Source organism: Miniopterus natalensis, chromosome 21 (assembly GCF_054644295.1).
Source record: "Miniopterus natalensis isolate mMinNat1 chromosome 21, mMinNat1.hap1, whole genome shotgun sequence".
NCBI lineage: Eukaryota > Metazoa > Chordata > Mammalia > Chiroptera > Miniopteridae > Miniopterus > Miniopterus natalensis.
This window is the reverse complement of record NC_142101.1, coordinates 14,743,707-14,766,705: the sequence shown is the minus strand read 5'-3', so window position 1 is coordinate 14,766,705 and position 22,999 is coordinate 14,743,707. Positions and strand designations below refer to the sequence as shown.

The window sequence follows — 22,999 nt, the reverse complement described above, 5'->3', positions numbered from 1 at the left end:
ATTTAGCCAGGGCTGTAGTTTTTAAAAGTAGTATAATATTTTTTAAATTTATTTTACAAAAGAAGAAAAAAAAGACATATTCCCTGCATAAAACCCCAGCTCTTACTATATAAAATAACCATGCACTAATTCACATTCCTGTCACACAGAGGGAGACTTTTCGGTAGACAGGGTCATAAGGAAGGAATGGATATGGCTTCCACAGCTTCAATGAGGTGTAAGGCTAAACTGTACTGCCCATGGTTTTCTGGTAAAAGCTCTATGACTTTATTTACTAGTTTAGCAGTTGTCGCAATTGGCACTTCTGTGTTTTGAAGATCCTGGGGGTCCTGCAGATGGGACACAAAAATAACCTATCAGTCACATAAACTAATAATTAAAATTTTCCCCTTAACTGTTACTAAGTATGCATTTAAGAAAACATGCAGCCCGGCCGGGCGCGGCTCAGCGGTTGAGCGTCGACCTGGGATCCAGGCGATCAGGGTTCGATTCCGGGTCAGGGCGCATGCCCGGGTTGCGGGCTAGATCAATGACTCTCTCATTATTGATGTTTCTATCTCTCTCTCCCTCCCCTTTCCTCTCTCTGAAATCAATAAAGATATATTTAAAAAAAAAAAAAAAACATGCAGTGACCATCTGGTTCATCTCACTCTGTGTACTCACCATCGCTTTCAGCCACGTGCAGAGCGTGGGTGAGAGTCTGGCCAACAGCTCCATGCCTTCTTTAGCCTGGGTGTGCAGGAGCGCGTGTGCCAGCCTCTGCCCCGTCAACACCAGCAGCTGAGAGGCAAGGACCTCTTTGTCATGGACCTGGAGGATGGCCTGTGGAGAGGAACACAGACAGCTATAGAGGAAGAGCTGACAGACTGACTGACCCCAGGCAAGGTGCTGCCAGCAGAGTCGAGTTCAGTTTTGATCTGTGGCCGTGTACACAGTTGACCCTTAAACAACATGGGATTGAACTGCTTGGCTTTTTTCAATAAATATGTAAGTGTATTTTCTTATGATTTTAATAACTTTCTTCTCTCTAGCTTAATATATTGTAAGAGTACAATATGTAATACACATAACACACAAAATGTGCTAATCAACTGTTTGCCATTGGTAAAACTCCCAATCAACAGTAGGCCATTAGTAGTTAAGGTTTGGGGAGTCAAAAGTTACACACAGATTTTCATCTGTGTGGGGTCAGCTCCTCTCACCCTGAAGTTGTTCAAAGGGCAGTTGTACAAACAAAACATCGTCCAAATCAAGCTTAGCATTTAAACCCCCAATTTCTGCCATCACCTAATTTTTCAGTTCAGTACAACTGTGCGAGTCACTTGCAAGCATTTGTCTGATTTGTTTGCTGCTAGGCCCTGTGCAGAGAGCAGGCCTGGCACGCTGGACTTTACTAAACATTAAGCAGAATTTTTATGTTTCAATATTCAATTTTTGTGCCTAAAAGTTCTAACAAAAGGCAAAACGCTTTATTAGAGACTCTCCTGATTCTTTACTCCAACCATCAACTCTGTAACTGGAGCCTAGTTAACACTTTAGGGTGATCATTACCTCTTCTCCTAAGTGGTCAACGCCGTAGTTGTAGAGCTCCCCCACGTAGTGCCTCCTGACAACGTCTTCACTAACTTGAAGGTGTTGGGCCAAGTCCACGGCTAGAATGGGCCAGTCCAGGTCTTTCCCAGGAGAAGCACCTGGTGCCTCTGCTGAGCTGTCTTTGTCCTTGGCACCTGCATGTTGAGCCTGGACAGCAGCACTAACGACTTTCAATAAGAACTTGAAAAGGAGAAAGAGATACAGCAGCATCTTGTTAGTATGTGTCTCTAAAAATACCTGTCAGAGAGGCTTTTCCATTAAAATTGTTTATCAAAAAATGACACACAATTTAAAGGTAAACAGCTCTGCTCAAGAATATTTTGGAATACTTGGCAAGTGGTCACCCTTTAAAGACTAACTCAATTTTTGCTTTACTGTTTTCTTCCAAGAAACAAAAACAAAATCCAGTAATCACCTGCTGTCGTACAGAAATAAAATTTGGATCCATTTCTCCACTAGGTAGTAACTGAATTGAAGTTAGGTCTTTGAAAAATGCATTTTTCCCCTAAAGAGAAAGAAGAGACCAAGAAAACATAAGTATGGATTAAAAATCACTTAAGAACATCTCATGGTTTTTTTCCCCTCCTTGAACAGTAACATTTAAGGATTTTATTTAACAATGATCTAGTGTACAGTAGGCAGCCCTTAGGGTGGTGCCCAGTGACCTCTCCTCCTGGTATTCATGCCCGTGTAATCCCCTTCTCTCGTGTGGGCTGGTGACTCACTGCTAGCAGACAATTAGGCAGAGATGACAGCGTGTCACTTTCAAAACCAGGTTATAAAAGGACTGTGGCCTCTGTCCTGAGCGCTCTCATGCTCCCGCACTTGCTGAGGGTAGCGAGCTGCCTCTGGAATGAACAGCCCGCATGGCGAGGAACTGAATCCTGCCAACATCGTGTGAGCTTGGATGTGGAGCCCTGGTCCCCACCGCAGCCCTGGCCACCTCCCTAAGTGCAGACTCAGAGACTATGAGCCAGAAACACCCAGGTAGGGGAACCCAGATTCCGGACCTACAGAAATGGTAATCAACTCTGATTTTCAGCCACTAGCTTCTGGGATAATTGGTTATTCAATAACAGATAACTAATACATAGTGTGGACTCCGAATCCTTTTAAAAACACCGTGCTTGAGAACAGATGTGTGTTGGAAGAGCCAAAGCAGAATACCAGACAATAGGGTTCAGGTTCCTCGGAAGGAAACTTAACAGAGCAGAGAGCACTGGCCTCTGAACTGGAAGCCACGGGCTCTGGTCCCAGTCCCACTCCTTCCGTACAAGGCATCTGATCGGGAGCAGAGGACCCCACAATGAATGGTCCTGAATAGCTTCTAGCAAACAGCTGTCCTGCTCCACCCCCAGCTCCCAGGTGGCTCTGAAATCCTGAGGCACTTACCTTACTATCGAAAAGTGACAGTGGCTTCACAGCCTTCAGAGAAAACCTCATAACCGCATACAAGATGGAGCACAGGACGGAATGGTGCTCCACCAGTGGGTAGTGGATGGGCTTCTGCTCCAGGGCCAGTTCCACAATCGAGACGGGTCCTTCGACAGCGATCCAAGCATCCTCTGTGTCCAGGACAGGTGGCTGCATTTCGTCCCTGCTAACATCTGCCTACGTTGAGAATGGAAAACTGTGGTCAGAACTGGACAGGCCACAGCTTGCAAATATTTTCTTCAATGAGCTCACCAGTAGCAAAGTGCAAACCTCTATTTCTCCCCAACCCCCAAATCGTAATTTAAAAAAACCCAAAATGTAATTCTAATAAAAAAAGTCTCTATTTTTAGGCTTAAGTCAAAACTTGGAAATGAATAACTGAAAATATTTCTGTAGTCCTTTAAGTCCAGTCAGTTTCAACATATTTAACAGCTCAGACAGTTTAGAATGAAAATACACCTTTTACCTCCAATAAAGTCTGAAGGAGATCCAGGCAGGAGCCAAGGAAGGCAGTCATTGCTGTGTCGCTCATTCCCACGTCCTGTTTTCAAGAAGGAACATAATTAGTTCCTGTAGCAAAACTGCTCCAGTTACTGTCAGAAGAATAACCCGGACCTTCTACACTGGACAGGCAAGAATTTGCACGTTTTAATTCCTTCCTTTAGATTTAACTGCTTTTTAAAAAAAAAGATGGTACTATGCTCAACATTTAACCACTAGTGTCCTGGGTGTACTGTAAGGACATTATGTCTCCTCCACCACAGCACGGCACCCGTGCTCACTGCCCAAGAGTCACAGGGAATAGGCATTCGGCAGCCAAATAGTTATGGTCCAGCGTGAAGACTTCCAAGAAAACAGCCTGGGTCTGGTTCCGGAGCATCTTTTAGGGACTGAACCAAACCCTCTGAACAAAATTCGAACTTTCGAGAGCGTGAACTAAAGCCCAGACCAGGGCTAAAGATCATTCCTATTGACGCCCTTAAAGGTGCTGGCCAAGAGGTCACTGCATTCACATATAGTCTTTATTAAACCAACAACAAATAAGTCCCCCACATCCCTGTCATTCAGAGAGTGTGTGTCTGTGTGTGAGACACATAGGTACATGAACTGCAGTCACAGGGACACCCTCAAGCATGTACCAGAATTCTTTAACCATGGTAATTTTTCAGGATTAAGGGTCTATAACAGTTGGGTTTGTATGTCCCAATATTTCTTAAGATATTTATATTAAGAATATTTTGAGCCTGGCCAGGCATGGCTCAGCAGTTGAGCGTCGACTCAGGATCCAGGCAATTGTGGTTTGATTCCTGGTCAGGGCACATGCCCGGATTGTGGGCTCAATCCCCAGTCGGGGGAGCGCAGGAGGCAGCCGATCGATGACTCTCATCACTGATGTTTCTCTCTCTCTCTCCCTCTCCTTTCCTCTCTATGAAATCAATAAAGATATATTTTTTTTAAAAAAGAATATTTTGAAGTTTCGAGCACAAGCCAGTTTCCATGGACAGAAATGTTATTTAAGATTCTCTGTACAATAGTAATTACATAAGGTAGGTCAAATTCACTACTCCTGAATCCCCTTGTTTGATGTCAGAATTTGAGGTCGGATGTTCCATGATCCATTTCTCATTTGAAGGGCAGCAAAAATGTGCAGCAACAGCAACTTGTTACCCTCCTACCCACAGTCTAAGGTTGAAGGCGTCTGTGAAAACCTGGCTGAAATGCTATCAGACAACCTGCAGAGGTAAATGAGACCTGGCCAGAGTTCAGGAGCAGTTTCCCTCACAGGTGTTCTCTTTCCAACTTTCTTATCTCCTGATACGTCATCAAGACGGTGGAGGGCAAAGTTCGTCCCTGTAGTTAAGGAGGCTCTGGTTCCAGTGCAGGATTAACAACCATACATCTAGTGAAGGGAGAGTCACTTACCCTTCGGCATAACCGATCCTTGGGTGATTTTCCAACCTAAGACAAAAGGATACAAAATGCTGTACTTATTTAATAACTTAAACAAAAAGGCATCGCTATGGTACAAGAAGTAAAAAGTAACCAAATTGTAAAACTACAAATATACCTATAAATAAATATGGCAACCATAACATAATGCAATTAATTCTGTGGTGGAATTTTGTAAAACTGTATTATGAAAAAGAGGAAGCTGTTCATATGAATATTATGCTGACGGCTTTAAAAAGATTTCTGGAGAGTAGCTAACTCCCAGGTCTACTGGAATAGATACAGGAAACAACTACAGAGACTGGGGCTCAATTATAAAAATCTAAAGATTGCACTCAGACTGCACCACAACTGTAAAGAAACAGGTCGTAGAACTCACAGGCAATGCATTATGGGTGAAGTTTATGCAGGAAAACCAAGGTGGAACTACAATCAACCCCATTCCAAGAAAACACCTTGGCCCTACATCCAAAGCTCAGTGAGTGAGAGCACATTTGTAGGTTTTAAGATAAAGTGCAAGCCCTGCTTGAACTGACAGCCAGTCCTAACCTCCTGGGTCAAGAGGCTCTACAGCAGAGGACCCTTTCCAGGACACGGGGCTCCTGCCCAGGTCATCAAAATGCCAGCAATGGGACTAGGTTTCACTGGGCAAAAGTAAAATGTAGCATCAAATAAAAAAACTGTCTAACAAGGCCAATGTAAATAACCTTCCTAAAATCAATTTGGGGAACCAAATAAGCAAGCAGTACATGAAATTTAAAATTACCTTATCCATCAAGTACGTGGCAGCAGAAAACCTTTTAACCAAGAATGTGTTCCACATCATCAGGGCGATGCCTGCAGTGTGAGGAAGAGCAGTGAGCAGAGGCTGCGTGTTTTCCCTTTCACTGCCCAGAACAAACTCATCTTCCTGAAGCTTATGAAACTGTATGGGTTGTTTACTTAGATATCAGCTCTTATATCTTATGCAACATTGACAAAATTAACAAAAATCTTTATTCTTTAATAAAAATCAGAACTGAGCTGTATAAGAGGATATCAGAATGGCCAACCACCATAAAGAAAAGATTCACGTCATTAGTTGAAAGATACGTTAAAATGACAGAAATATCACACAACCAACAGAAAGGCAAGTTAAAAAAAACTGACAATACCAAGTGCTGGCGAGGATAGGGAAATGCTGGGGCGAGTGCTCACACACTGCAGGTGGGGTAATAGATTGGTAAGAGCACTTGGGAAACTGGCAGCATAATAAAGCTAAACGTGAGTCTGCCGTATGACCCAGCAATCCCACTGCAGAAATGAATACAAAGATACGTATGTACAGGAGCGCTGAGGACAGCTTCCTCCACAACAGCTGAACAAACCCATTTTCCACCCACTGGTTTTTCTCGAGTATAACCATCAAGTAAAGTGCCCTTCGTGCGAAATGAGATATTTTGGAATTACTGCAGTTTGACTTCATGCCACCCGCAGGAAGGTGGTCCAGGAGAATAAGTAGCTGCTCTAGAATTTATCACAGGGACATAAACGTGATAATTCCTCTTACCCAGCCCCAAACTTAGTCTCAAAACTTAGTAAGATGACCCACTAGGCTGAGCTTCTCAATGCTCATAGGAAACTCATCTATTAAATAGAACCAGCAACCTGTTTACAACTTTTCTACAACTGTAAACAACTGAAACACTTTTTTTCAGGGAGACACCAGCAGTCTGCATGGTATAACAGGGCAATATTCACACTATTAAGAGAAGCACAAGGTAGCTTGGCTACCTAGCTTTTAATTCAGGAATCATAGTCCTGAGCAGCCCACCCTTCTCCCCTTACCTGCCTGTGGCCTAAAGAGGGACGGAGGAATGCACACACAAGTAATACTCTCCTTCCTCAGACCTAGGAATAGTCATCAGCTTGGGGAAGGATGGCTGGGGCACAAGGTGACAATTACTACCAACTTCCCTCCCTTTTCTGGACAGTATTTTTCCAAGCAGTTAAGAAAGCCAGTACTTTGTAAATAGCAATCCACAGTAATGTGTTAGGTGGTAGGACCATCAAATGAAACATAAAGATTCTTGTCTCTTGAATCAGTTACGTTTTTAATGCCTGTTTACTTACCATTCTGAACATGCGCATTGAGGATGTGCTTCAGGTGTTCTACTGACCTAACAAAGAAACGCGCTTCCTTACATAAAGGGAGAGAAGAGAGAGAAAATCGTTTAACAGGTGTTTTAAATACAGATGGAGACTGTTCACATAAATTTCTGCACAAAGCTACATAAAAATGTTGCAATAATAAGAATGTTGCAATAAGAACATGGAAGTAATAGGTAAGAAGCAATGTTTCATAAAATAATATCACAGTCTCTCTTAAATCTGCACCACCTATATAATTAATGATCGATTCTTAGAAACCCCAGGTCATATATCCTGACATCTGGATTCAAACTGTTCTGACTTGTACATCACAGCAGCATTATCGCCAATAAACACTTGAATTTCACAGAGATAGGAAAACTAGAAATTTACCTCTTTGCAAATATCATTCATTGATCATTCAACAAATATTTGTTGAGCAACTACTATGCACCAGGCTGTGTGAGGCACCAGGAGTACTGTAGTGAACAGAACAGATCCAAATCCTTGCCCTCACTAAGGTTACATTCTAGTGAGGGAGCTAGATAATAATATAATTACACAGGATATCAGTGATAAATGCCCAGGAAAAAACACTAAGGCAGTGAAGGGAAACAAACTATCAAAGGGGATGCTTGAAATTCAACTTTCTCTAACTAAGGCAATTTACACAGTAAAACTCAAATACAGTATGTAAAACTTTCCCCAGAAATTATCCAGATCTTTGCAGAATAATTCTGTGGCCTGTACAAAGATTAAACAAACACATCACCGTTGGTAATTTTCAGTGTTCTGAGCCTAACAAAGCTGTGTGTCTAAAATGGAACTGGGATGGGGCTGGGTGGGGCAAGGAGATAAGTATTTAACAGGGAAAAAAACAAGCAAATAAGAAAAGTGGTCACTTATTTCAGATGTAAATAGTTTTAATAATAGACAATGACAACACTAGTCAAAATGTGGGGCACTATGCGAGCCTCTTCTCTATAAACTGCTACCGCTCAGCCAGCTGCTGCTAGATCCTGATTTGCTTTAAGGAGAAAACTGAGAACAAAGGTTCAGAAACTAACTGGGGGGGGGCTTGAACTCAGCACTGTGTCCACTATGCCAACTGCCTTTGGTTTGTAAGTGAAGCTTGTACAACTGAGCATTTCTCTTAACTCACTTTCATAGGCCCGAATCTGGAATCGATCCATTCAGGTTTTTGAAATTATGATGTCCCTGTTTTAGCCCTACCATTCTTTCTCATGTAGGAAAGGCATCCCATTTCAACAGCGAGCCTAAATGCGATTACCATTCCGACTGCAGGTGTCCACTGAACAGGGTGATTCCAGGGTACCCAGAAGGTCCCTAGTCCCCGAGTCACTGCTTGGTCAGAGTGTAACTGCTCAGACCATGCCTTTGTTTAAAGCACTACTTTTTAAATGTCTTCCTTAGAGACTTTTTTTGAGGAAGGCAGAATCTATCACTATTAATATATTAGGGTGAGTTAGTTCATCAGTGAGATTTTTCTTGAGAAGTGCAATCTGATGTAAGGACAAAAAAGGAAAGGATTTTGGTTGGAGGAGAAGGTACAGAGCACTGACGAGGGAGGCCTGTGTGAACAACTGCCAGCAAAGGGGGACGAACACCATGTGTTGTTATGTCTTGTTCTAACCTGGCATCGATCCCGAAGAGCTGGCACCATCATTAAAAAAGGGCGGAGGGAGAGAAAACAGGCTCAGAGATTCAGGCCTGTATCAGAAATGCACCAGGTCTAGGTATCCTGTCTCCAGGTGAGGGGTCCTTCTCCCTACACCACTTCTAGACTGAATCCCCCAGAGAGGGTGGTCACCAACAGTGGCAGCAAATGATGCCTGAGCAGAGCACGGAATGGCCCACAAAGCCGGCCCTGGACTAGCTGCCCTGTACACAAATGGCTGTCCTGACTTTCCTTCCGAAACAAACACAGGAGAAGTGATGGGGGGATGCAGACGCATCTGCACAATCGGGCCCTTGGCTGGCATCAAGGTTGGCTCTGGCTTTTGTCATGATGATCACAATATTAAAAAATTTTGGTTATGCAGGTATTGTCCCATGCAAGAACTCAAAAGGAGATTAAAAAAAATATGTTTATCACAGCCTACCCAGGAACAGGAAAATCACACCGGCTTGACACACAGAGGAACCTGGGCTAAACCCTTGCCCAGCTACGGACTTAGCAGTGTGTCCTGAGCAAGGAACACAACTTCTCTGAGCCCGATTCTAGGTGAGGATAGTGGCAATACCTGCACTCCAGGGGTTCACTGTAAGGACTACAAGAGATAATGGAGCTGTACTAGTACAGCTCCCAGTACAGAGGTATCGCAAAGGGGAAAATGCCGTGTTCCTGTAAGTTATTGAATTAAACAGCCCCCAGTATGTACAGCATGAGCACACACACAGAGTCCCCTGGAAGAGGTGCGGGCGCCTCACCTCTGGGTCCTTGTTCCACTGAACCACATACTCCCAGCAGCAATGTGCATGCAGCACGTCCAGCTCCAGGCTGCAGGGGAACTGCTCGTGGGCCGCGCGCAGCAGGTCTGAGAAGCAGAGAGAGACAGGGCCGTGTGACTCCCGCCTCCACGCACACCCACTCGTCTTCTCCCGAAGGCTGGGTTTCTCTGCATTTATGTACTACCTGGTATGGCTCCCAAGTCCACGTCCACCTCCGACACCTCAAATAAACCTCGGTTGGGTTCGTCTGGGTTTTCTGCGTCTCTTTCTCCATTAGCCAATTTTAACACTTCGGGGCTCAAGTCCTGTTTAAATACCCACTTGGCTACACTGTCTGCGATGCCACCTGCAGTGTGGAGACAAGACAGAAAATGAAAAGTTAGTGTCTGCAGAAGGGAGCCATCCAGGCAGGACTTGCATTTCCGATCATGAGATCTAAGTGCCAACATTCAATTTTCAGCCTGAAAGTGACCCCAAATCTACGAGACTCACAGCAGTTACTATCTGCCACTCAACTGTGGGACGAGTGGCGTATTTGTATCTAAGGGCATCTTTAGACTCGCCTAACATATTAAACAAATATAAATGCATGTGCATATGTCTGGATACTACATCCCTTCTCTGCTCACAAATTCAAAATATACTTTAGCAGACAGAGGAAGGGATGAACACATCTTTAAAATACTTTTTCATATGAGTGTACGTAAAAACAGATGGATTCGCAGTATATTGTCTAGGCTTCTGAAAGTATTACATTACTTTTAATAGTCAACTAACTTGCCTATATGGAATATTTAGGGGCAAAGTTTAGCCATAGTTAATCAACAACATGATGCTCTATGCCACGTTGCAATCAATACTGTCAAAAAATTATAAATGCAAACGGAAAACGATCACAATGAAGAGTCCTGTTTATTATCCAAAACAGAATATACATCTTCTGTAATTTACCAGAATGTTTTCTTTCAGTCTTTCCTCCTATTTTGATTCAAATGTACACCTTTCCACAAAAAGAATGCCTCACAGTAAAATCACAATTATCCACGAAATATCTGAGAGCAGTGTGTAGGGTGATGTAATTTCTTATTCTGGCACCCAAATCATTTGTGAATGCTCATTCCAGAATCAAGGTCCGGAGGATATTGCTTCGGTTAATATTAAAATGGTGTTCCCACACTTTCCCCAGGTGTCAGCATGGAGTGCAGTGAGTTTATAATTAAAAATTTCACAAGTCTTATAAAAAATGAGAAAACAAGTTAGATAAAAATCTATAAATACCTGGGTATATAAACCCAGAAATACCGTCATCCCAGTCTCATACACCTGACAGAGCTGCTGGGAAGGGGGGACAATCAAGATCATTCCAGATGTAAAATGCGAGATGGAATGAAAAAGGGGAGGTGGGAGAGGAAAGAGCACAGGCTCAGACACAGAGACAGGAAATCCCAGGGGCTTCATTTGCACTAAAATCTAGCAACCAGCAAGAAATGGAAAAATGGGTTGGATTCAAAGCCAGATGTTCTTGGAGAGCAAGCTTCCGAGTTCACACTTTGTTCCAGCAGTTTCTGAGCTTCTCAGTCTCAGTCCCTTAAATGTTTAAAAATTACGAGCAGCCCGAAAGAACTTTAGACTGTGGGTTATATTTATCAGTAGTTATGGCATTAGAAATTAAAATGAAGAAATTGTGAAAAATATTTTTACTAATTCACTTTAAAGCAAAAATAATAAACCCACTGCAGGCTAATATTTTAAGACAATAACTGAAATCCCCAAAGCCCAACAAGATGTTTAGTCGAGGAGTGGCACTGCCCTTTGCAAACCTCTTCCGTCTGGCTTGGCCTGAAGTCTCTAATGAGCTTCTGCCTCCCGCCCACTGGGCTCTGTTGTGCTCTGTGTACTACCCTGGGAAGCTCTGGCCTCACACAGACATGGGGTTGGAAAAGGGGGACCCGCTGACCATTGTAAAGCCTGGGGATGTGGACGGGGGTTCCTGAGCAGGGAATTGACAGGATCAGACTTTGAGAAGTAATATGTGGTGGGCTATTTGTATATTTTTAAAATCTGAGTGTATCTTTCCTTATTCTTTTAGTCATTTCTCTAAAAACAGACGAAAGCTTATACCATAGAAGTAGAGATATGAGATACGAATGTTCCAGCAGACTTCGGTTACCTCTCCCTCCTTCGAGGAGCTTTCTGACGGAGAGCCTGGGGGGCGGCTCGGCCAGCAGCGACGGGGCTCTGCGGGGCCGTGTGTCCGCCCTGCTGTGGAGCAGGGTCTGGAGGATGAGACAGTCCCTCAGCTGCTTCAGCAGCAGCTTCCAGTACTCGGTGTCCAGGGAAAGGGCCTCCCAGGAGTCCGTGAGGGCCTCTGCGTCAGCACCCAAATCTGTTTGAGAAAACTAACAGAAAATGCCCTGGTAACAACCTGGCGAAGATTCTGAATCACCATGAACTTGAATGAGCTTTGAACCTGAAGGCTGATGGGTAGTCAGGGTACATCACACACATGCTGTTTCACAAATGTCACTACTCAGCTGGATGAAACAGGAGGGTCAGGAGTGGAAACGAGACTCAGGCAATGACGATACAGTGTGGACATTTACAAAGACACCTGCAGTGTTGGCCCCCACACCCCACCCCAGGCTGTCAGGGCCACCCTGTAGAAGGGCCCAGCTTTTCTATCAGTACCAGGACACTGACCTCTCTTTAGAGTGCATTCACCAACATAGAAAATGGGTCTCAAATTTCTCTCCATTATAAACCTTTTAAGCTGGTGATAGTAAATTGAGCCTATAAACACCTAAGACTGACGGTGGTGACTCTCCACAGACATATTTAAGTGGCTCATCCAGTTTAATGCAACATCCCTCTAGATCAAATTATTGGAGCTACCCCAACACCCTATCTTTGTAGAAGGAGGGTGGAACACAACCGGTGCATTTTCAGGAGCTGGAACAAACCTGAGAGACAATGCAGTCTAACCCTGGCTTCTTTCAGATGAGAAAACTGAGACCACAGAACTCATTTTTAAGGAATGCAGCATCAATCACCAGCCACTGGCAGAGCAAGTTCAGCAGAACTTGCCCCCTGAGCCACATGGTGATGGCTAAGTTCAAGTGTGAGAATCATCTGAATAAACAGACTAAGGGCCACACCCCTCACCCCCACCTGACACACATTTCAGACCCCCAATGTTGCACAACACAAAGACACGTGGCCCCAGAAAGGGAGGAGCAGCCCCTCCACAGGCGGACAGCCATGGACGGAAGCCATGCCTCAGCCACTCACCCTCTTCTCGGTCGCGCCATCCGATATCTGCATGGCGACAGAGTGCCCCACATGCGCAGACAACAGGGCGGCCCCGTTGTTCTCAGACTGAATGCATGCCGTGCGCATCTGCTGCCACCACGGGGACACCAACTGGGAGTCCCATGTGTCATCCATGGCCACTGCTGTCAACATCAAAAAGGAACCCTTAGTTTCTCAGCGCTGGGATCCAGTCTTTCGGATAAAACACGGTGTTAAAACTAAACTCCCATGCCATACTTGTTTATTTCTGAATGAACTGGAAAGTAAATCTGCAATCTAGCTTAGTCAGAACACATATTCCATTTACTTTTCTATGTTAATCATCTTGCTTCTGGACCAACTTTAAATCCCTGTGTGGAATATTTCATCACTGCTAAAAACTACGATTAAACGTTTAATATAATAGATTACTGGTCTCAGCAGAACAAAAATAAGAAAAATAACTTCTGCCAGAGACCACTAGATTTACCTCTGAGTTAAGCAAATGCATCACTCAGATTACATTGTTTTTGATGACAGCACAAAATGTAATTTTCACAAAGAACACTGGCACTGCAGGGAGTATTCTTTGGATACATAAGAGGCTCTAGGGGAGAATACTCTGGCGTCTCCTACATTAGGAGAAAGGAACTTTCCTGCGGATTCTGTGGCATCTCAAGCACTGTACTTGGCTCAGAGAGCAGAAGCCGCCGTTCCCGCGGGTGCGTGGTCCAGGGCCCTGGCCAGCATTTTACCTTTCATCCGGCTCAGGAGGGACAGCATCGTGTGCAGACAACAGATAGACTGCGGCTTCTCCAGGATGTCCTTTTCCTTAGAAAGCCAAACACTCAGGAGCAGGGACTGAAACCAAATTTAAATCCTTTCAGTCTAAAACAATATTGCACTTAAACCACGGGTGGGGAACATCCAGCCCACAGGCCCTATAAGGCAACCGCAGGCGGGACTCAAAATTCAATAAATCTAGGAGCTTTTTCATAGCAACAATAATTCTGTATGGCCCTTGAATGATGTTATAAATATCCAAATGGCCCTTGGCAGAAAAAGGGTTTCAATGGTAAAAAAAAAAAAAAGATGAACAGTTCTGATGACGTGAGCAACAGGAACAGCATCAGCAACAAGGAACCTCACCAGCAGCAGCTGAGGGCTGAGTCCGGCCGACTCCAAGGTGTGACACATGTCCTCAGTGGAGCTTTCTCCATGCAGACACTTCCAGAAGAAGAAACTGCCTGGTGAACAGAAACAAAACACATTAACCAGTGACTGCTCACCATTTGGACAATCTTCCTAAACTGCAACCTCAACCCCCCAAAGAGCAACACAGCATGAGAGGAAAGAAATTGCTGGTTCAATTTGCTTGACTTATTAGCACATTAGATGTCTAACACTGTCTCTTAAGGATACTTATTAATACAACACAACTTTCATGACACAATGCCTGCATATCCAGATCTTTAGTTAACTGAAAAATGTACATGAAATTCTTTGGTTAATTTAATTTCAAAATGAACCGAACCTGTGAGATGCTAGAAGCTCATCCCAGGCTTGCTTCTACAGGCGAGACTGCAATAGCAGTCTGCGATTCTACCTACCTAGAGCCACAGACTCCTCTTCACTTAGCTTCTTGATGTTGATCACATCTTTCTCATGCTCTAAGTACTCCAGGAATGTTTTTACAGGCAGCACACCACCCTGGTCGTCAGAGAACCGGACAGCAGCCCTGCTGTTCTCTTGTTTATACTTCTCCAACAATGCCTGGAGCTTGATGAGTTCCTTTTCATCAAGCCTTAGTAACACAGCCAAGTCCTTAAAAATAAAAATCAAATTCTGAATAGACCATGTCTCTCTCTCTGAATCTGCTGTATGTCAACCCCATCATCTGAAATGAAAGGCAAGATCATAGCCAAAGACAGGTTTCTAATGAATGTGACTCTCAGATTACTCCGCTTAGAACCTGACACTCACACTCATGAGAAGGTTATTTAAATAAAGGAAACTAAAAGTATCATTTTTAGAAAATTTCTTGAGATTATACTTTTCTCAAATGTTTGAATTTTAATAAATAAGTTATTGTGTAATCAGAAAAAAATTTAACAGGGTATCAACTGCCACTCTTGTGATTCTGAGGAAGCTAAGGAACTATTCAGTAAGAAATTGAGTCCTCACTTATTAAGCAGCACAAACACTTTAAAGTAAAGCCATTGGCAAACAAGGCTCACTGTGTTTACACAGAAATCCTCCACATGGCTCTCAGGGATAAAGAGGCTGCAAGTCCCGGATAGAGCCAGCCAGCCTTTCAAACTCCTTTTATATACCGTATGTACAGAAACAGACCCTGACACTGTTATTTTTCTAAATTAGCGAAATGCACACGCACACACATGTACTCACTTTTAAAGACCGTAAATGTGCCACAGTGAGCACAACTTTCTCCCCCCATGCTACGTGATGAAAGCTGCATACTTAAAACGAGCAGTTTTACTTATTCATTTACTAAGGCTGTTGTTTTTACAAACAAGCAGTAAACTGCCCGTAGTTCAGAGCTACACTGAGTTTATATATGAGCTTATGACCTGAATTTCAGTTCTGTATGCACAAAATGAGCCACCCAGCCCAGAAGCTGGCTGCATGCTTTGTAAAGGATCTAAACAAGTCTATAGGAAATATAATTTTAATTCTTAAAAAGTGCTTTAAAAATAGAAAAGAAAAAGAACAATCTGACAACTGCCAATCTGAAAAATTGAAAAGAATCAGAGATTATTTTGTATAATGGGTAGTGGGATTACTTACATTATCCGAGAATGATGCGTCTGAATGAAAGCCAAGGGAATTTAACTGACTGACGGCCTCGTAAAGATGGAGCAGCTTCAGTTTACTGGCACAGAACTGCAGCAACACTTCATCAACAGACTCAACCTCTAAGAGGCAGAGGGGAAAATACATTAAAGAGACATACTGGCCCGGCCGGGCGTGGTTCAACGGTTGAGCGTCGACCTAGGATCCAGGAGATCGGGGTTCGATTCCCGGTCAGGGGCGTGCAGGAGGGCAGCCGATTAATGACTCTCTCATCATTGATGTTTCTATCTCTCTCTCTCCCTCTCCTTTCCTCTCTCTGAAGTCAATAAAGATATATTTTTTAAAAAACCCAAAAAAACGAACATACTGAACAGACCCATAAAAGGCTTTTCTTCATTAAATCTCTTAATATTACACAATTCCCTGTTCTATTTTATTAAACACTGGGATGCTTAAGCTACAGAAGATTAATAAGACAAAGATAATCTTTTGATCATGGCAAAATAAATTTTTTAACAAAATAAGGTGCTCTAACAGTAAGGGTGAAAAAAAGAAAAAGCAACAAAAGAAAAAAGAAAGAAGAATCTTGGTCTAATACTGAAATTTAAATAAATGATCTGGAGACAGCTTTGAAAATGTTCTGTCTCAGCGCATAACTCAGGATGCCTATTCGGCTCACACCCTGAAGACAGACAAAATTAAAGATGCCTGGCTCTTCTTGCTCTCGTGCTGGTCAAAGACATTACAATTCAACCAGGAACTGTGGACTGTGCCAGGTGTGTCCTCAAGAAGCATTGCCACAGAGACCAAAAGTAGAATTCCACTTAATTCTCTATCAATCAGGTTTTTCCCCAAGGTTAATAAAGCTCAGATGAAGAGCAACTCATACAATGAACAGGGAATAAGAAAGTCCCCAAATCATAAAGGTGTGAAATAAATTTATCTTATACAGATTATTTTCATGTTAACGTAAGAGGGTGGTATGAGCTGTGAGTAGCTTTCTACAGGCAGAGTTATAAAATGAAGTGAGACCATAACCACAATTAGTACAAACCTATTACCTTGATTTTTCAAAGTGTCCATGAGAGTCTGAGTGACGTTTCTAAGGCAGGAAAATGGTAAATGTTCATTTGCCAAAATGCTCTCCAAAGCCTAGAAGGAAGACATTGAGCAATTCCAGTCATCAGAAGGCAATGGTTTTGTTTAAATCTGACATTGATGCCTCCACTTTCATGCCCCCAAAGTTCAAAAGGAAGCTGCATTTTTAAGATGCATTAGTGTCCGTACCTGTGAGTTAAAGTTGCATCGTAAGTAATATGAAACCGATTTCATATCATGCCAAATACGGTATAATGACCCAAAGTCCAGATGAGAATGAAACAGTCAAAAGTGACTGCTATTTAACAGAATAGCCAGGACAAAAGAGAAACAGAGAAAGCTACTCACTAATAAGATGAGTCTGAATGTGTCTATACCATGTAAGTATAAATAAGAAATAGAGTCTGTTATTGTTGTGTCAATAGCAAAAGCTGACATCTTAATCATCACATCTGGGTGCAGCTGACCGAATCTTTAGGCCAATCTAGATATATGGGTGTCCCCCAAAAATGCATACACACTTGAATGATCAGAAAGTCAGTATTTATTAACATACACTTCACTTTCAAAATTTCAAAGAATCTAGAGAAATTAATATTTTTCCTGTCAACGCCTGTTTTCAAACTGATGACCGTTCTGATCCAGGCCCTGCTGATAACGCCAAGCAATGGAATCGCAAACATCAAGAACCATTTTGTTGGGTATTTGTGTGCCCTCAATTCGTCAACTGTTGTCAGTTTTGTACCATAAATTTTATTTTTTATGTATCGCCATAAAAAAGTCTAGTGGCACTTTAGGATACATTTTCTTTGTTCAAAATTTAGTCTGGCGTCACCCATTATTTCAAATCAGTTACCTGAAAAGGAGTGAAAATTAAGTGAGTTATCAGCTGTTAAAGATGTGTTTACATGTTTTGGAGACACCCTATATATACTTCCCACCTCACCCCACAGTGTAACCTTGGATTTGAAGCTGGGGAGCAACAGCGCCCCTTACACAATACGAGTGCGAACATGAGTCAGGATGAGATTTCCAGAAGCAATTTATCATTAACCAGGGCAGCTGAAGAGGCTCAGAGCCTAGCAATTCCCCTCTTAGGTCCAGATGCAAGAAAAACTTTTTTTTTTTTTTGGAGAATTTTTATAAGTGTTTATCTGAGCCAAGCTGACAACATATGCCGAGCGGCAACACCTCTGATGCTCCGGAGAAAGTCCTGCTAAGGGGCACACACAGGATACTCACAGATCACGGTTCATAAAATCAAGAAACTGGAGACAACGGGAAGGGAGCTATACTGCAGTCAGAGTAGAATCACAGGGCATTATCTGCACATCGCTGCAGCCCGTGTGTCAACATGGGTGTCCCTTCAGGGGAAGAAGGGATATCACAGAAGACACGGGGCATGACTCCATTTATATACAGTCGAAAAGGCAGAAAATGCATCCATATGCTTTAAAGAGGCCATATAAAAATTATGTAACTCTAAAGAAAAGCAACACAGAAGCAAAATTCTGAACACGGGGACATTAGAAATGGGAGGGGGGACGTGGGGCTCCACAGAGCTCCTGGAGGTCATCACGTGGGTTATGTACTATTCTTTAATCTGAACAGATGTTATGTATGGACATGTGTGTGTACAGAACACGTTCTCTTGCTTGTGTGATGGTACTGCTGACTTTTTAAAAAAAGAAAGAAAGGAAAGCAAAAACTTCTGCATGGGAACATCGAAAAGGAAGAACATGAATAAAAACACGAAAGGAAGGCTAGCCTGTCGTGTCTGGAGGGGAAAGAAAACGAAGATTTTCTTCGAAGGGCATTATAACAGCCACTCAGTGGAAAGCTTCACACGTACACTCACCTGCTTTTTGGTTGCAGGGTACTTGATATCGAGAATTATTTCCTTTATTTCTGTTTCAACCGAATCTAGAAAGAGAAAATTAAGCTAAGTAAGATTGCCAGTTTTATTGCAGGTAAACTTTATTCTGAAAGAAAGATGCATGGATCTGTACTTCCAGTCAGTTTACAGGATTTCCAGGGTCTCTCATGTTAACTGCTACAAATGTTCATACATCCTGACTGAGCGACTCCACTAATAAGTGCAGGTGACTGCCTGTGCCTCGACTTATTCTGAAAGGAGCTGCCACAGCTCATAAACGCAACGGAGCTCTGTGGCGGCTCCATTTAGAGTGTACTATTAATTTACAGAATGACAGAGCTTGCTTATCACTGTTATTAGAGGACACCCACCACGACTGGGCGACTTTGCTTTCAGCAGGACTGACAATTTCTTCACTAAGTGCATGTCCTTGGCCCGTTCGCTCTTCTTGTCACTAAAACAATAAACACAACAAGTTCTTACAGAACAGGACATGGTTTCCTCCTAATTCTGACACTCCAACTGTAAAGGTAGCAGTCTAATAAGAAAAAACAAACACAAGAAAACAATAACTACGAAACAAAGCAAAACAAACAGCAAGATGCCAAACTGGGACAAGCAGGCAGAGGGGCAATGGCGAGCAGACACTGGAGAAGCCTCACCTCAGCGCCAAGTGGAAAGGAACAGTCACTGTTTTTACACTTGCGGACATGGGGTCCACGAGGCAGATCTGGTAAGTCTGTGGCTGCCAACTCTGACTGGTGACATTGTTCAGGCCCATTATTTTGTAGCCAGGGTACAGGAGCCTGTATACATACAGAAATCACGCATCAATATGGTGAGGACATCAGAGAAAGGAGAAATGTCACAGGGGCTTCTACTACAACCTGGGGCCCCAACATTACCAGCAATTCAGGAGCATCGACAGGCAAGTTAAGTACCAAAATGGAAGTGAAGCAGGACTCAACTGGCAGAGTCCTGCCTCATTAAAATGTGCTAGGAAATGAAATGAGCACAGGCCTGTGTTGCAAAGCAAACAAATCATTCACTGCATCTGACATCTGAAGGCATCTTCCCTTTGGAGTCTCCAGTGTAAGGGATGAGACCAGCCTGGCCGGTGTGGCTCAGTGGTTGAGCACTGCCCATGAACCAAGAGTCACCGGTTTGACTCTCAGGGCACACGTCCAGGTTGTGCGCTCAGTCCCCAGCAAGGGGCGAGCAGGAGGCTGATGTTTCTATCTCTATCCCTTTCCCTTCTTTTCTCTCTAAAATCAACAAAAACATTTTAAAATATGGCAGCATTAAAGCTAACTCATTCAGCAGCACATCATGGTCTTTTCAAGAAGATTTCTTTGTTATTAGACATTTGCAGGAAAAACCACAATAGAGAACATATTGTGCCTCACACAACTTGCAAGCAAATAAGCAGATTTAATAAAGGCTTTACATGAATGGCTCTCATCTGTCACCAGGAAGGTGCAGTTTGCAGCTCACCTGCAGTGCTTCCCCACGTTGAAAGCGCCCACTCTGGGTCCCTGCTGTGTGCTCCACACCTCCAAGATCCCCCTCCTCGGAGCGTAGATCACCAGGAACTGAGCTACTCGACTGGGACCCTGAGTATTTCCAAAGGGGGAGGAGTCCCCCTTCTCCGGGACTCTTTCGTGGAGGTCCTCAACAACTTGGATCCAACCAATCTGGGCGTCCCGATACCCTGAGAGGCAGAAGAGAAGGGATGCTAATTGGTTAATTAATCTAAGTTTAATAGTAGCCTTTCTGAAGCACTATGGCAGGTGAGCACTGCAGGAATTCTTTGACGAGAAGGTGAGCGTGGCCTCAATCTGGTCCAGAATAGTTTCATGTCCCCAAATCTGTTATTCCTCACATTGTTAAGTACAGACCAGACTGCCCCATAACTGCGGTGTCCAATCTGTGCTCATGTTACTACTCCAGATGACTCCCAACGATGCACTCTCCACTTCTTCCTTAGTCAAAGACATTTTATTTTCTTCAGGTTGACAATGTACCTTCGTATTTTCAAGTCTCCTTTACAGTTAGGTAAGACCAGGTGACTAGCTCCAGGATAATGTTCTAAAGAAAAAGGCCGGAGGGACCTCAGGAAATATCTTCAAAGTAGACACACTCCTTCCCCTTCTTCCTTCATGGGATGCAGATAAGAAGGCTGGAGCTCCAGCAGCCTTTTGCACCATGAGATAACCTTGAGTGGGAAAGCTACATGGAAGGAGACTGGGTTCCTGAGGATACTGTGGTGACTTTATATCAATCCTGGACTTGGGTCTGTTATCAGCAGCTAAATGTGACTTCCAACTGACATAGTGACCAAGAAACTAAGTGAAGTGATCCAAGCATATAGATATAAAAATCAAGTCAGCCAAGATGGATTTTGTTAGATTGTGCTATCTTAAGTCGGAAAGGCTTAGCATTCTGGATTTGGGAAGGACATCTAACTCATGCATGGCCTTATGAAGTGGAATGAGCATAGCAGGGGCAAAAAACTGAGTTCAGGAATTGACAACGACAGTGAGAATTGAGAAGTACATAAAAAAGAGGTTAGAAGTGCCTATGAGTTCATCCAACTTAAAGACATAGCAACTGGATTACTGGATCAAGTGTTGCTGACCCAGGTTCAGGTAAAAAAAAACATAAAGATAAAGGGCTAAACAGTGTTTCAACCAGAAGCTACAGGATGGCAATGTTGCTCAAATATTGGGGGTAAAAAGCAAATTAATTTTTTCTGGATTTTTGTAAGTACCTTTCCACATGCGTATTGCGATTCCTCTGGCTACATCCAATAAAACAACTCTGCCAAAATCATCCGTTACTGCCGCCAGTGTGTTACAGGGAGACAGACAGATGCTCTCACCGTGGCGTCTGGAATCTGGAAGCCCAAATCTGATGTTTAAAAGAAAACAAAAAGCCCGCATCACATTCCAGTCTAGAACTATATGCCACTATAATGAAATGCATAAATAAAATAGGCTGAATCTCTTTTTATATAAAGGAATGCAAGCCTCTCCCCCCAAAACCTGCCAAATGCACTCAATGTCCTTTGCACCGATGAAGTAAGCGAGGAGTCAAGGTCAGCATCCTGAAGAGCCTGACAGCACAGGACGCCTGGGTTTTGTTAGTTTTTTTAAAGAAATACCTAAGTATTGTTTAAGTTTTTACAACTTACTGACAAACTAAACTATTTTTAAAAAGAAATTCATCAGCTATCACAAAATTAATGTTCCTGCAACTTAAGCTAAGTGTATAAGGGTCTGTAAAAAAAAAAAAAAACACACACACTCACAAATACATACTGAGCCCCTGCAATGTGAAAGGGAGACAGCAGTGAATGAAACAGGCAAGAACCACTGTCCTCATGGAATTCACATTCTACTGGAAAAATCATCCCATACTAGTGACTTTAGAGGCTCCAAAGACTCGTGGGATTATTGGATCAGCTGAGCTCACCAAGAGACCACAAATCTCACAGGACATTTCTAAAAACACAAGTTGAGAGGATAACAGCAGACTTGCCTCACAGCTAGCGGGGTGGCTGGTTCCATCTTTGGCTTTTGCTTCGGGGCAGCTTCATCCTCGTGCTTACTCTTCCAACCAAGCCAACCGCTGAAAAGAGAGCGCATGGGAATAAAACCAGGGCTTCCAGAGCATCCAAGTGCAGACTAGCAAGTCAGAAGCAAAACCCAGTTAGACACAAATTAGGTACATTTTAATTTCATCGTGTGATTACCTGGCGGCATTAAACAGAGCAGAAGTGAGTTTACTGGCAACTGCTAGGGCAACATGAGATAACAATGGCTGACTGCTTCCCTGGAAAACAGAACATGTGGAGGAGAAAACTTAACAGCTGACAAAGGATGCACCTTCTAAATGAGGCCTACGTCACAAAGTTTGAAAAGGCTGGAAAGCCTGGACTAGCCCTTCTTTCAGAGGGTACAGTAAAAACTTTATTGCAGGAGGTAGCACTATCATCAAAAATTTTAACTGTATAGTATAAATGTCAAAACCACTGGCAGGCTATTTTATCTTTAGGATTTCCCTCTTTGAGTTGTAATTTAATGGAAACTTTTAAACTAAGACATGAAGATGGAATTACTGTAGCAGGGCTGTGGATTTCCCATCTGTACACAACTGGCTCTTTTCCCTCTTTCTAAAAAATATCTATTTTTAATAACGTAGTTTGGGCAATTCTGAGAAGGCTGCTTTCCAAGTGAGAAGAGCTACCAAATCTCACTTTCCCCCATTTTAATAAGCAACTTTCATCACTAACGACAACTGGCAGCCTGCTCTGTCTGGACAGTTCCTCACTGATGCAAACCC

General features: G+C 43.1%; 1 protein-coding gene across 2 annotated transcripts in view; it reads right to left on the bottom strand.

Moving 5' to 3' along the window:
- The window catches only part of RAB3GAP2 (RAB3 GTPase activating non-catalytic protein subunit 2), a 41,595-nt gene continuing 18,596 nt past the window's right edge, over window positions 1-22,999 (bottom strand). Inside the window, exons 11-35 of one of the 2 annotated variants that reach the window (XM_016221192.2) lie at window positions 22,410-22,489; window positions 22,196-22,285; window positions 21,426-21,565; window positions 20,150-20,366; window positions 19,318-19,461; window positions 19,027-19,109; window positions 18,638-18,702; window positions 16,743-16,833; window positions 15,676-15,803; window positions 14,478-14,691; window positions 14,017-14,114; window positions 13,623-13,728; window positions 12,868-13,031; window positions 11,750-11,978; window positions 9,764-9,925; window positions 9,559-9,665; window positions 7,090-7,156; window positions 5,744-5,814; window positions 4,951-4,986; window positions 3,494-3,568; window positions 2,986-3,204; window positions 2,009-2,098; window positions 1,552-1,773; window positions 664-822; window positions 1-329 (exon numbers count right to left, since the gene is read on the bottom strand). In XM_016221192.2, the coding sequence (XP_016076678.2) occupies window positions 174-329; window positions 664-822; window positions 1,552-1,773; window positions 2,009-2,098; window positions 2,986-3,204; window positions 3,494-3,568; window positions 4,951-4,986; window positions 5,744-5,814; window positions 7,090-7,156; window positions 9,559-9,665; window positions 9,764-9,925; window positions 11,750-11,978; window positions 12,868-13,031; window positions 13,623-13,728; window positions 14,017-14,114; window positions 14,478-14,691; window positions 15,676-15,803; window positions 16,743-16,833; window positions 18,638-18,702; window positions 19,027-19,109; window positions 19,318-19,461; window positions 20,150-20,366; window positions 21,426-21,565; window positions 22,196-22,285; window positions 22,410-22,489 (3,213 nt within the window). In that variant the 3' untranslated portion in view covers window positions 1-173. The remainder of the gene's footprint in view (window positions 330-663; window positions 823-1,551; window positions 1,774-2,008; window positions 2,099-2,985; window positions 3,205-3,493; window positions 3,569-4,950; window positions 4,987-5,743; window positions 5,815-7,089; window positions 7,157-9,558; window positions 9,666-9,763; window positions 9,926-11,749; window positions 11,979-12,867; window positions 13,032-13,622; window positions 13,729-14,016; window positions 14,115-14,477; window positions 14,692-15,675; window positions 15,804-16,742; window positions 16,834-18,637; window positions 18,703-19,026; window positions 19,110-19,317; window positions 19,462-20,149; window positions 20,367-21,425; window positions 21,566-22,195; window positions 22,286-22,409; window positions 22,490-22,999) is intronic. The other variant, XM_016221193.2, reaches the window with a different exon arrangement.